The sequence below is a fragment of the Nicotiana attenuata genome, chromosome 7 (assembly GCF_001879085.1).
Source record: "Nicotiana attenuata strain UT chromosome 7, NIATTr2, whole genome shotgun sequence".
NCBI classification, from domain to species: domain Eukaryota; kingdom Viridiplantae; phylum Streptophyta; class Magnoliopsida; order Solanales; family Solanaceae; genus Nicotiana; species Nicotiana attenuata.
Window position 1 is genome coordinate 62233372 of NC_031995.1, and position 15251 is coordinate 62248622.

The 15251-nt window shown below is 34.6% G+C and overlaps 3 protein-coding genes across 3 annotated transcripts; all 3 read right to left on the minus strand.

Annotated features, from left to right (window-relative positions):
• Positions 6586–6972, minus strand: LOC109230096. The gene has a single exon (XM_019395625.1). It carries the CDS (start codon positions 6970–6972, stop codon positions 6586–6588), a length of 387 nt encoding a protein of 128 aa, XP_019251170.1.
• On the minus strand, positions 7026–7505 carry LOC109230097. The gene is made up of 3 exons (XM_019395626.1): positions 7350–7505; positions 7203–7307; positions 7026–7070 (listed from the first exon to the last, which is right to left on the minus strand). Exons 1-3 carry the CDS (start codon positions 7503–7505, stop codon positions 7026–7028), a joined length of 306 nt encoding a protein of 101 aa, XP_019251171.1.
• LOC109230098 lies at positions 7575–9306 on the minus strand. Its single transcript, XM_019395627.1, has 4 exons — positions 9159–9306; positions 8702–9014; positions 8003–8553; positions 7575–7813 (listed from the first exon to the last, which is right to left on the minus strand). The coding sequence occupies exons 1-4, from the start codon at positions 9304–9306 to the stop codon at positions 7575–7577; spliced, it is 1251 nt and encodes a 416-aa protein (XP_019251172.1).

The following is a 15251-nucleotide window of genomic DNA, read 5'->3' on the forward strand; positions in this document are numbered from 1 at the left end:
ATAATTGCACTATTTCTCTGATGTGACATGACATAAATTTTCTTACAATGTTGCTCCAAGTGTTATTTCGTTTAGTAATTTTTGCTGGTTCCCTCATCTATATCTTTTCGTTTCTAGGCTTCAAACCTTTGTGTCTTTATGTTTGTACACCACGATATGCATCTGTTTATTTTTTCGATCTTATTTTAGGGTAGAATTTTTTTTATTTTTTGTAGCTTTATATATTCATTTTGGAAAAATTGCACTCATGACTATTGTATGTTCCAATATGGCACTCTTTATTTTGGCTTCCACACCTTCTGTATTTTTGTTTACAGTTTTTGACTTTTTACGTGTTTTTCCCTTCAGTTTTGTCCTTCACTTTTTTTTTTTTAAAGCTTTGTTTCTATTTCGGTTTTATATCGATGGATGATAAATGCGCTCAAGAAGTAGCTGCTTCTAAAAGCAAAATGAGATGTGGTTTGGATAAAGGCAGCCCGTCGTATAAGAGTGAATATTGATTCTAATAGTCGTAAAGATTGAGGAGATTGCCCTCCAAGCCCTGACGATCCTGAATTCTATGTAAATGTCCAGGCGCAAATGGTGATGTTATCGATTTTTGAGTCTCCTGCTCGTGTATTCCAACCAAAACTTCGCAACAAAAGAGAGTCAGATGAACATCGTTCCGACAAAAACGATTGAGAAAATACTTCCACATACTCCTATGTTTAATATCATAAACAGAAGTAAGAGGACTCTGCACCCTCACCAAAAAAACTGTTTCGTGTCCTGAAGCGAATTTACACACATGAATCTGCAGGCTCGCCGATTGATGAGTTAGTTTTTGATGTCCTCCTCATTCTACTCAAAAATTAAGTATTGGCGCAACAACAAGTGGAAGCACACGCTACCGAAATTGAACTCGGATTGCTAAACAAAAAGTACATATTTTGCCAACTTTTGCTTCCACAATATCCGAGTTAACATCGTTAGAATCACAAAAGAGTAAGAAATGTGGGCACGAACTGCAATAAACACTAATAAAAATAAAGCTGGAACCGTTGCGAATTCATATTATGGTTAATGAAGAGATAAATGATTGTAACGGAACTGTACAGAATGTTAAACTCCACACCGAAAAAGGGAAAGATCAGGGCCTGAATGGCGGATAAGATGCGGACTTTATAGATTCCTTAATCGATGAAGAACAAGGTTTGACTATTCGCCTGGGCACAAATTGGAAAGGATAGAGATAGAAGCATGAAGTTATATCTAGAAGTATTAGCTTTTACGCCTAGTTCGCAACCCTGTGTTGCTATTAATTAAATACATGCTTATACTACACCCATGTAATACAAAGTTATAAACAATCTGTTCTATAATCCATCTTTATCATCATAGTAAGCTCTTTTTGACATTAGGGCTAATACATTATCAATTTTTATACCTAATGTTCTGGTATAAGAGATAATGTTTTAGTATATCGAATTTTTGTTGTTTATCCATGATTTTCCTATTTCTTGTTAATTTTTTTCAATACTCGCCAAGGTTAGGGGACTTCTATATACAACCCAGTTGATTATTTCGCCACAACACGACTCCAATCGCTCCCCATACCGAGACTGAGATTGTGAGCATTTCTTCGAAGCAATATTTGACTGACACACCAGCTTCAAATGTTTCCCGTGCTAGTTGTTTTTGGGTTACTTCTTGGGACCTCGCCTCAAATTTATAAATTCAAAATCACTTATTCATTGTATATTTTGAGGGAAGTCGTCCCAGGACGTGAAAAGGCACGAAGTTGATGTTGGTTTCGCACAAATTAATTGTTTGTCTTGCCCTGGCGTATATGAGAGCTATTTGAGGAGATGTTTTCGCTCTGATTTATCACTGGTTTGCTAAGTGTGGTAGAAGACGATCGCCAACTTGTGTTCATGAGAACAAACCAGATGTTTAAATCGAGGGTGTGACATATTGCAAAGAGTACCTCTTTCAATGCCACTTAAGGAAAGGATGGGGGAGAACTAAAGGGCTATGAAACTTGACGAAAGAGGGAGCATTAGCTTCTATTATGAATCGTCTTCAAGAAGACAAGTGTAACGTGGAAGTTCGGAAACAAAAGATGCGTTTCTTCCGAACAGGGCAAATTGGCGCTCTGACTAGGGCTGATCTTGTTCCCATCATTTTACATTATTCTCGAGAATTTGTTCCGAATCAATTCCCCTGGTATTCAAGACAAAGGGTGACCTTTTGAACTCATCATCTCGAATTAGTTTGCGCAATACTCCAGACATATGCGATTGGGGATTATAATTGAGTCATATGTAGACCGAAGAGAATAATTTTTTACACGGCAAACAGGAAGTAATTGCGAGGGGCACAGACTAGCTGTGACTATTTGATCAATGTATAGGCTTGGAGGTTGCCACTTGCATTACAAATATGGTTTTTTGAGTGTTGGCTTTCTAGTACTGGTTGACAAAGCCATGTATAGCTGTTCGCGTTGGCACAAACTAAAGCACGCCATGCTCCATTATAATTTGGAAGGGGACTCACAAACTCTTCTATTACATATGAGATGTTATGAGACTAGCCAGGAGGATGAGACTCACATGTAAGTGTACGCTCGAAATCTGGGTCTAAAAGGTAAATTATTTTGTACCATAATACCTTCTTCATATATGAATTTCTGTTTTCCTGTATGTATATTTATCGTAATATGTTATCATGAATTTCCTTTTCCTTTAATTCGTAATCCAGTTTTTCTTCTTTTGTAGTTGAACTATTGGAACATTTCCGCTACCTCGTGAAGAGATGTCACTCTGCAACATAAGACACCGCTTTTGAACGTTAATGCCGATATGATTGCATCAGGGGATGTGCGCAATTTCTCTGTCAGAGGTTACGTAATTAAAGCAAGAGACCTTTTTCACACTGAGTGAAATATTTCTGGTTGCGCTAGACCAAGTAGCAGCACCATCAAACTCCAGGATTGTCCTCAAATTAAATTGCGATTATGGAGCAAACTACACTACTAGACACGTAAAGACCTCTCATTCCTCATGAATACGAGCAGCACAGTCTAAACGACATTTTCCTCTCCAAAGATATTATTGAGATATCATCGAGAATCAGCTCTCACTCCGAGTTTATGATCTGTGTTCTGGTGGCACACAGTTGGATCTGTATGAAATCGCTGAAGTTGAGAAGTTGAGGAGTATAGGAAAGAGATTACATCTTGGACTGCCTATTATAAACTTTTCTATATCGTTCTCTTATCAGTTTGACATTTTTGGTAATAAATTTATCATGGTTTTTATGGATTAACACATGGATGTCTTTGTATGATTTGCTCTATTTTTTTATGTGTTCGTTTTGTTGAGTAATTGTTTGTCCACTTTTATCACACTGAACTGAACACTCATTACGTAAAACAATTTTATGTAGGTATCTTTCCTTTGAAAAAAAAGTGTTCAGTTTTTCCTGAATATGAAAGAACCAATGCACAAGCACGCGGGATCGGAGTTTAATTCTCATCTGAGATTCTAACAAGTAATTGCTTTACTATAAAACCAAATCCTCAACAGTTAAGCCTTCTCCTGAATCATTCAGCAACTCTTCAAACATGCGTTCTCTTCTATTAATTTTTTATTATACTTCGTCAGGCCGTGTCTGATGACTAATACATGCTAGGTTCTTGGCGGATTTATGAGAGTGGCGTATTCAATTATGATGTGTGCTTAACGCTCCACTTTCGTCACATAAAGTAGTATATTCAAGATTCACGTGCACAGTTGAACGAGAGGCAAGTTACTTATCGAATGGGGACAGCGTGATCAATGGTAAATTACTTTTGCTTATCTTAGAATTTTTATTTTGTGGTTTTGTTGCTGAAAATATTTTTTCTTTTCTTGATTTAAAGTTTCTCTTAAAATTTTATTCACCTTTTTCGTCCCTGTCTATAGGTGAAGCAGGTGATGTTCAAGGGTTGACACAATTCGATTGGGAGTGTTAACAATATGGCGATGAAGATTTAGCGCTGGGCCGAGCTGGACAAGAGTGTCTCCAAAACTAATTGTTAGCTTCAACAATAATCCATCATAGAACGTAGAAGAATGATTACAATTCTCTCCACTGAAAATGTAAAGTTTTCCGCAGCTAGAAAATCAGGACAAATATGCCAAACTCCCTCCATATTTGGCCAGTTTTTTTAATTCGGGGGCATCAGGTCAGGCACCCAAGCTCATTTTTGATATCAAGCATCCTCACTTTCACGATCAGTAATTATTGAGTATTGTTAGTCAATTTTGATCCATTGTCGCCATTGGCGTAAATATATAGAGGCTCTTCGACAGCGTTTGTTTGATATAGTAGGGAGTGTGGGATACCAGAGGCGAATTGCTATTTCAGACCTTTTTCTTTAATCCAATCATGTAATGTCTGATTTTTATACCTTGTTTCGAATAGAATGTACTTACTTCTAGTAGATTACTTGTATATTTATATTCTTTGTGAATTTTATCAGATGCCATAAAATTATATATCCGCTGCGATAGAAGTAAATAAGCTTTGCGGAAGAGCGTCATTTATTAACTTTTTTTTGGCTCTGTCAGTTAACTAATTCGTCTGCGACCTGGCAATACACGTTACAGGGAATTGGTTCCACTATCACTTACATATAATTTGGTGGGCCTCGACGATTTTTGAGTTTCCCTATGTTTTCATTCCAATGGACGCAGGTAATTAGTTTACTATACATTATCATGTTCTACCATAATATGACCTATTTATTATTTATTTGTTGAATGTAGTCTAATTATTTGATGCACGCCATAGGTGTATACATAGCCATGGATTAGTATAGATCACGGTTAAATAAGCAACTTGTATAAGAACCTATCTGAGAGTAATTAGTGAATAAATAGTATTCATGTTACTGTATTAATAGTGTATAAATTTTCTATATTTAAATATCTTGGTAGTGGGAGTATGAGGTTAAGTTATTACTTTGTTTTTATTGTCATTGACTCTCAGGCACTTGGATGTTCCCTCTTTATTATTTGAGGAGAAAGAGGGAAAATATTATGGGCACACCAGTGTTGCCATGCAGGTTTACTGACAGACCGACATTATGCGATTGGAGGATTGAACACAATATCAACTCGCCTGAGCTCATCTAAAGTTCTTCTATTTAAAAGTGAATCAAGAATCCTTCCCGTATGTAATGCAGGTGGGATTTCCTGAAGGGCATGAGATAAAGAGTACATTGGAGGATATTATTGTGATGCAAACGTCCCGTGGCAGCACTTGTTGGACTTTTAATCCTGAAATGCTGAAGCAAATTTGCCTTGAAATGTTTCCGTCTTATTCACCATAATCTAAATGTTTTAAGCAAGAGAGAAAGTACTCAAGAGTATTTGGGCTCATGGGCTCTTTGGGGGTGTTTGACACAGATTCTAAACAGATACAATTGAGGATAAACTTAAATGCAGCTTCACTCCATCATCATGAAATGTCGTGATAACAAACAGTGAAAGAGACATAAGTTTGGTAAACAGGAAGAACATATGTTGTGGATGCTCTGCATTCAACCTTTATGCAATTCTGATACCTTACTTCTTGAAGCTATCCTAGACTTTTATATGGTCGGAGAGAAGGATTAGCATTGATTGTAACAGATTGGATGCTACTATACCGATAAATCACATTTTGATGCTTGCAGATTAATCTGGTTAATAATGTTCCCCACTCAGATCAAAATGTAGGTTAATCTCAATTGTTTTACTATTTTACTATTAGTTGGTACCTATCTTGAATGCTGATTTGTTTCTTTTTAATTACAGTGATTATGGTGCTTTTGTTGCTGGGCTTTTGCTGAGTATTTCATCTTGGTAAGGAAATTCGAAAAGATAAGTTTGACATTGAGACACTTCGCACCAGGTGGGGATCTCTGTTGTGGGATTATGGAAGGAAAAAACAACAGTCCGGTGCAATTAGTGGTGATGAAATCACAGGGAGGAACTTTCAAGAAGAGGAAGAGGGGGCGACCGAGAAAGTAGTTTTGTTTTTTATATTTTACTGTAATTTTTCTATGTATCAGGTGTTGTTGCCTAGTTTTGTCTAAGTAATATTCTGCTACTTGTGAGATAACCTTAAAGGATATTATAGATATTTTTATTTTTGTGTAATTTGCGGTAGTCATTACACATTGTGGCTGTGAATGAATTACATTTTAATGAATATATCAGTTGCTTTTGTCCTTTAACAAAGTATGTATTTTCATTATGGTTGCAGTTTTGTTAATGTAGCAGGGTTTATACATGTTTATACGATAATATACATAGTTATACAAATTTATACTCTCATTTATACATCTGTATACATATAATACCAGCAGTTAGTTTTGTATTTGTACAATCTATCAATATATTTAGCACCATTAAAAACAGCAACACACTATTATTGGATAATCAAAACATGTATAATGAAACATATTTAACATAATTGCAATATATAGCGTAAGTTGTAATTCTTTATTGACATTTGTAACTCGATTACTTGTGAAACTTAACTACTCAACATTTGTAACTCTATTCTTTGTGAAACTTAACTACTCAACATGACAACAAATGTAATAGGAAGTGTTATGTTTTCAACTATTTTATTTGGTCGATTCCTACATGTTTTTCTATTGTGACCACCTTGTCCACACACAGAACATGAAAATGCCCTCTTAGACTCTTTTTCTGAAGCAGGTTTGAGTCTTTCCTTTCTTGGCCTTCCTGCATTCCTTCTCCCTTTAGGTGGTAGGACCACATCTTCCATCACCTCTGTTGGGACTACCCATAAACTCTCATCTAGCATCGGATTCACTGGAAATTCATAAGTTCTAAGGAGTTTATCCTTCTTGTAGTAAAAAGAGCAATACTGGCCAGGTTTCAGCTGCTGGTTCTTCAAAACCGCCCAAGCATGCGGACATGGAAGTTCATCCATTTGAAATTTTCCACAACTGCATGTTCCCTCTTCAAGGCACACTATGTTTCGCCTTACCCCTTCAAACACAGTATATAACTTCTCCTAGCAGGCCTCACCTGCAAAAGTTTTTTTTTTTTAAAAAAAAGTGAAAGAACATTATACATTATTATACAGAGATATACATCCTTATACAAGCAGTAAAATGCAAGTCAGCAGTGCCAAGCATCATTATATTTGATTCAATTTACCGTCATTTGCTCCGATGCAATCAGATTTTCCCGAAGGAGTTTGTCGTACTTTTCGCCAAGCTCTGTAGATGTCTCCATTGCACTTTTTCTGTTTTTGTTGTTCCACTGTTGTAGCAAATTTATCATTTACTCCAGCAATCGCATTACTGGTAACTCTCTAGCATCCTTGTTTGCTGCATTAATTGACTCTGCAATATTGGAAGTCATTACCATCGACCTTTTCACTTTGGAATATGCCCTATACCACCTTTCGTAGCCAATTTCGAACAAGTAAGGCTGCACTCTCGGATCAATTTTGCACATCTCTGTCATATGGTACTCAAACTTCTCTATCGTGTTAGCTCTAGCCAAAGCAAAGAAGATATCCTTCAATTATTTGTGATGTTTCTTGAATGTGCGCTTTACATTCTGCCACAAGTGAAACATGCAAATACAATGTGGTACTTCTGGGTACACAGCTTTTGTGGCATTGAAGATGCTTTCATTTCTATCTGAAACTATACACATCCCTTCCCTAACTCCAAAAGTACCCTTTATCTGGACAAAGAACCACTCCCAAGATTTGTTATTCTCTGAATCTACAATTGCATATGCAAGTGGAAGGATTTTTCCTGTTTATAAAAATAGATATTAGGATTCAGACAATTATACAAATCTTATACACAATTATACACAATTATACAATTTTATACCAACTGCAAATTTTATAAAAACAGTAGCTGTGAAATCCTATACACTTTTATACATGAAACTACAACATTATACAAACTGCAGAAACAAGGTAGATGCAGTCAACTCACCAGCTCCATCCTGTGTGCAAGCAGTCAATATGGTACCCTTATATGCTGCTTTAAGGAAACTTCCATCAACAACCATTATCGGTCTGTAATGCTCCCAGCCATTGATAGATACATATAGCGAGACATATGCATAAAGAAAGCATCCATCTTCTGATTTGTGCAACTTTGTAACCGTTCCTAGATTTGTTTGCCCCAACATATAAAAATACTTCGGCAACTCCTTATATGAATCACTTGGACTCCCTCTTATCATTGCCATTGCTACCTCTTTAGCTCTCCATGCTTTCATGTAGCTCACCTCAATTCCGTGTTGCTTTTGTATGTCCTCGATTATATCATTTGCGGTGTAAACTTTTTTTGGATTAACATACTTGTCCTTGACTATACTAGCAATTACACCCGAAGTAGCTTGACGTTGTTTTAAGTATCTTTCACCATAGCCGCATGTGTGATTATTATTGTAACTTCTCACTTTGAATATGTTTGCCTTGAAAACGGCAGAAGATTTGAAACTCCAAGCACAATTGTCATCCATACACATAAGGTGATACCTAGGATTAAAGATCATTCAACTTCTAAATACACTTGTATACAAAAACATAACTACATATATACTAATTTTAATACCTATATACAAATATATACTACTTTATACATATTTATACATATATATAACAAAATATAAAATTATTTACATACCTTGTTGCGCTTGATCTCTTCACCTTGAATTGGAACCTCTCACGTACAACCAAGTTCTTCATCACACTGACAACTGTCTCTTTATCCTTATAAACTTGATCTTCCTCAACAAATTCGTTCAATATATCATCTATTATACCCGTGTTTTCACTAAATTTTGTATTTTCAATAAATTTGATATCAACAATCTCAGTGCTATCAATTGTTGATACATCTCTAGAATTTGAACTTGTAGCAACCAAACAGCTGGAACTTGTAGCAACTACACAACTAGAACTTGTAGGAACCAAACGATTTTCATAAATCTCTTTCACTGTCACAAACAACGGATATTCAGTGAAATTCAAATTTTTCTTCTTTAATTCAATATACACCTTCACACCTGTATCGTTGTAAATCAGGATCGGTGGCAAACCAACATTTGGGAGAAAGTTAATCTCTAATGTGTTTCACTCACTATCGATCCTAATCTGTTCCGAAATAGCTGCAACTAAATTGTTGTAGGTGAATGTCAACTCGATTATTACACAATCGCTGACGAAATTGATAAACTTGTTTTCTTCCCATTCACCACTATGAAGAACGTAAACTGGAAAAATCTCCATCGAACAAAAAATTGAAATCAAAATTGCAGCAAAAACGAAAATTGTGCTGATTTGCAGCAAACAAATTTTATTTTTCGTGTTTCATTTGTTGTTAATTCGAGCTGAAGAAGAAATTCTAGGATTTTTGGAGCTGCATTGATCGGAAGATCTCGTTTTTGAAGTATTTGGGGAAGAGGATTGGAAAGAATCAGAGAAAATGCAGAAAATCCCGCTTCTTACTCCCAAAAAAACGGAAATAACGCCCCTTTTTCGGATATGGGCCTATAATTTTTGGGCTACTCAATTGTAAATTGAAACATGGGCTATAAAGTTGAAAAGGAGGCAGCCCAATTATTTTAATATGAAATTTTCCCATTAATAAATAGTAACTATTGATTCAACTCTTCTTTTAACTACTTTTGAAATTCAGTTATAGTAACTAGATTATAATAAATGGGGGGTAAAGGGTGACGTACATGAGAAGAAGGAAGATACGGCTGCTAGGTTAGGATGTTCCTCAGGGTTAGCGTTTGGGAAAATGAGTTTTTAAATGGGGTGTGGAGATTGATTTTGGCCATTGGATTAAATGAAATAAAAGGTGGAGATTTAAAATGAATAAAGGAGCGGGTCGACGGACCGGGTTGGCGGCTCTAGTAAATTAGGGCTATTGGGTTGGGGGCTTTTGCATCTATACCTGGTTTTGGGGTTACAATTGAACCTATACTCACTCTGCAAAAATATTTGCAATCGTACTCACTTTACGATCAACTTCAGACTTATCGGGTCTGAAGTTAAAAAAAAATTACTCTGAAGTGAAAAAATTGCACTTCAGATGCACTTAAGGCCAAATAGGTCTGAAGTGCAACCAATGGTTTCATGCACGTAAGGCCAATAAGTATGAAGTAAAAAATTGCACTTCAGATGCACTTAAGGCTAAAAGGTCTGAAATGCAACAAACATTTTCCTTCACTTAAGGCCAATAAGTCTGAAGTGAAAAATTGCACTTCAGATGCACTTAAGGCCAAAAGGTCTGAAGTGCAACAAACTTTTTGCTACACTTAAGGCCAATAAATCTGAAGTGAAAAATTGCACTTCACATGCACTCAAGGAAAAAAGGTCTAAAGTGCAACCAATGTTTTCATGCACTTAAGGCCAAATAGGCCTGAAGTGCAAATTGCTCAGAAACACAAAATTTATTCTTCGAATTATAACAATCAAATATACGATTTAATACCTAAATCTACTCCAAATGAGCTCAAATTTGAAACATAGCCTCCAAATATCAACAGGAACAAATCCATTTCATCAATTTTTTAAAACAACAATAAATCAAATGAACCCATTTTGCAATTAAGAAAAAGAAGAAGAAGAAACCCTAAGCAAAAAATAAAGCGTCATAACAGCCCACCACTATAAAACATCAATAAACTATCTTAAAATATGTTCACAAACACCATATAAAATCACTGTCACCGAAGAAAAGAAGGAGGAGGAGNAGGAGAAGGAGGAGGAGAAAGACGCCTGAAGTTGTTTAAAAAGTGGGTACAAGTTAAAACTTTTAAAAAAATGGGTATAGGTTAAATGAGGGTGACCAAATAGGGCGCTCGTGCAATTTTTTGGTTGGGTTGCTGAGTGTAAAGAGATATATTTCTTGTGGGCATCCGTTTGGGCTCAAATTTGAATTGGGCTCTAAGATTCTACAAAGTTTGGCCAAGAAAAAGCTAAAAATTCAATTTACTTCTAAAGTAATATAAAATACATATAAAATAACTCTTAATTGATTTTAATAAATTAATATTATAATAAAATTAAAAATTAAAGTTGAAACTAATTTTGATATTTTCAAAGATTATATTAAAATAAAAATAGATTAAAAATAATATATTTCTAAAAATAACTAATACCCGAATTAAATAGTAATGTAAAACTACTATTTTTTGTGTTTTCAATTTTATATTAAAAAAACTAAAATTGAAGATGAAAATATCATTAAACTCAAATAAATATTAAAAATACTACGAATACTAAAAATAATCTTTAGAAATCGTGCGGGTCAAAAATTACGTGCTTACAATATACATTTTATATGTTATATACAAAAATTATACAAATTTTATACATTTTTTTGGCTAACAGATGTAAATAATTTTTGGCACGGATTAAAAGTCATAATACCCCTTATTAATTTGCTTAAAGAAACATGCAATCTCAGTGCCTTATAGCTGCCAGAGGCCCGATATATTACCAAAAGGGATACATACCTATATACGATTAAAAACTTTATTACCCTCCCTACTCAAGTTTCAATTTAATTACATCCTATATACAAATTTACTAATTATATACACTTTAGGAATTAAATGATTATCCCTTTATATTAGGAATCAATTATTTTCCATCCTTATTCTCTCCCTCTCTCTCTCTCTCTCTCTCTCTCTCTCTCTATATATATATATATATATATATATATATATATATATATATATATATATATATCCCAATCCCTAATTCCAGTAATGTAGAGCAAAGGAAAAGAGAGCAGCAATTCCACCATTGACAGCTTTAAAAAACATTGAAGCTTTGAATTCGAATTTGGGTTTTCAAAAACCATTATTTGTTTGGATTAGGTGCTGTTGCAAACAATTGGGAATATGGTTTGGGTTTATATCTCAATTTCGAGGGTGTTTTTGTGAAGATTAGACTTGATTTTGGCTGAATTTCAGATTGAAGCTCGAAGAAGAAGAAGAAGAAGAAGAAGAAGAAGAAGACATGACATACATTATACTTACGAAATTATAATAAAGTTGTAGTAATTATATTCTGCTGTAGTTATATATATATATATATATATTTATTTAAATTTTGTATGAAAGTTGAATAATATTGTATAAAATTTGTATTTAAAAATTATATTTAAGTGGTATGATATTGTAGTAGTATATAATTGGGTAGAAATAATGTATGAAAGCTGTAGATAAGTTGTAGAATATATAATTAGTTGTATGAAATTTGTTTTACTATGTATAAATCAGATACAAAATATACAAAAGACATACTGTATAAAATTTGTATAAAAATTATATTTTAAGTGGTATGATATTGTAGTTGTATATAACTGGATAGAAATAATGTATGAAAATTGTAATTGTATATCAATTGATAGATGCTCTGTAATGGCTTAAAGTAATGCGTCTTAACTTGACTTCGAGTTTATCAGAATTTTGTCGACATTGGAATTAACATATCGACCACTACTATCCCATTGACACTCAGTACTACTGGACGATAATCGATACACCTCGTGTTGGAGGTCATTTTCATTTCTTTTAAGGCTTAGTACATACTCTACTCCTCCAACTTGTACAGAAATTCCCTTTCACACACTTATTCTTTGTGGTCATCCTTTTACACATCTTAATTTACAAGATCCGTTTACTGGTGCGTTTGCTAATATATTTTGGTACTTCTTAGAACGAAGTTCTGCTGGTATTTCTGGCTTTTGCTGCTGTTCTTAATCAGGTTTGCTAGTGTCATGTGCAGTTATGGTTTGAAGTTATTTTTTTTGCTTAAGGTGTGAAGTCCTTAAGCTGATGTCTGGCAACTAAAGATGTAGTTTTGATCATTGGAAACTAAAATCAAGGGATACAGTAGTTGGCTTAAGTTGCTGCAAGGGTGGAAGATCTGGAGAGAAAAGGGGAAAATGGAGAGAAAAAAGAAAAAAGATATAACTAAATCCCTTGATTGTACGCACTAATAATGGATTGTGAGCCTTTTAAGGTGGAATGTATATATTTTGTAACTAAAACGTGTTTAGATCGGGTAAATACAAAAACTTGGACATTTTCCGTAATAAGGTTTGAAATAGTGTATCGGAATGTAAAAATCCCTTACCAAAAGCGCATAATAGATGAGCTGTACTTTTTCAAACTCAAAACATAAATAGGCCTGTATCTTCCTTGAAGCCCGCTTAGTTGCTTGTCCAGGTGTATGACAAAGGGGGAAGTGCACAGGTAGCCATTAATAAGACATGTATTTACTTTTAAGCCATTATTTAAAATGTCTTTAGTCCTTAGCCACTGCTTTAATAAACTTTTACCCGCCCGGACGAAAATACCCTTCTACTCATAAAGTTCAGGACCAAGTGTCCTTAACTTATGAGCTTGTTACTGTAAATTCAGGACTAGCTGACCTTAATTTATGAGCTTGTAAGTCTAAGTTTAGGACTACTTGTCCTTAACTTTTGAACTTGTAACTCTAAGTTCACGACTACATGTCCTTAACTTTTGAACTTGGAACTCGAAGTTCAGGACTACATGTCCTTAATTTCTGTGCTTGTAAATCTAAGTTAAAGACTACCTGTCCTTAATTTCTGTGCTTGTAACTCTACGTTAAGGACCAAGTGTCCTTAATTTTTGAACTTCCAACTATATGTTCAAGACCAAGTGTCCTTAAATTATGAGCTTGTTACTGTAAGTTCAGGACTAGCTTTCCTTGATTTATGAGCTTGTAAGTCTAAGTTAAGGACTACCTGTCCATAGTTTTTGAGCTTGTAAGTCTAAGTTTAGGACTACATGTCCTTAACTTTTGAACTTGTAACTCTAAGTTCAGGATTACATGTCCTTATTTTTTGAATTTGGAACTCTAAGTTCAGGACTACAGTAGCGCGGCCCATCTTCAAATGGTTTAGACATGTCTCCATTAATCTCCAACTCTTTAAGAGCAGTAAGAAATTCAAAACCATCAAGCTTTGACAGAATCTTGCAATTTCCAACTTTTGTGTTGCAGGGCTTTGGCATAGAATCGTTTGCCACCATGCACTTTTCCAAAAATTACAAATTCAAGAGCTCTAAACGTTTGAGTTCAGGGAAACCTAAAGGAGTGATCATATCCGTCACAACAAAAGCGTTATTGTTGAGGACGAGAACCCGTAGATTGGGAAGCATAGCTAATGTTGTCAGGGGATCTTTCTCAAGTTCGATGCAGAGAGAGAAGCGCGGGTTTGGGAAGAAAAGCAATGGAAGAAAGGGTAAAAATATCTTTTCATATTAATATTAATAGAATAGTGGCTATTTTTGCTCAACCTTATAATTGCTGGATAAAAAATAAATACCACCTTAAATAGTGGCTACCCCCACGCCATTTTTACTATGACAAAGTAGGGGAGGTACCGATCGGTTCGGTTTGATTTTGAATATTATCGGTTAGGTATATTGGTAATCGATTTAGACATGATAAACCAAAATTAGGCCAATAAGATATCGGTTAACCCGATATGACAAAATAATATCTTAAATGACCAAGGAGATAACCAAATGATTAATGAGTTTTTTATTCAGGAGCTTCAGGAGTTTAGCGAATGAATCACAAGTACTGCCTTAATCGAAACAAATGTTGTTAGTAGAACAAAGAACAATAGAAATAACAACAGACAAAGTAATGCCTTCATTAGTTTTTTGTGAAGAACAAAAAAAATGAAAAGAAATTATTATGTATGAAAGCTTGGAGCTTAACGAATATGATAAGTAAAAAGTTTAAAATTTACCTAGGATGAAGAATAAGGAGGCTGCATGCGTGACAAATTGAGAATGAAAGTCTCTAAGCCCTAAAGTAGTTGTATATACATTTAAGGATAAAATTATAATTTTAATAAAGCTTATTGAACTATCAGTTAAACATTTAATAAAATGAGGCAAAACGAGTCTCGAACTGATAACCACATATTCAAATAACACTAAACTATTATCGAATTATCAGTCGAGTAAAACAATACTGCTAACCATATAATATTTTTTTCGGTTCAGACTATAGGTTTTACCTGAAATATGCCCAGCCCTATGACAAAGCTAAAATTTCGCGGGATGATTTGCAGAAATAGGATACTTCCGCTGTTTAATTTCTTGTTTAAACAATTCGTGCAATAATAACCTTATAGCGTAACTTACCTTTTCAGATTGATAAAAATTACC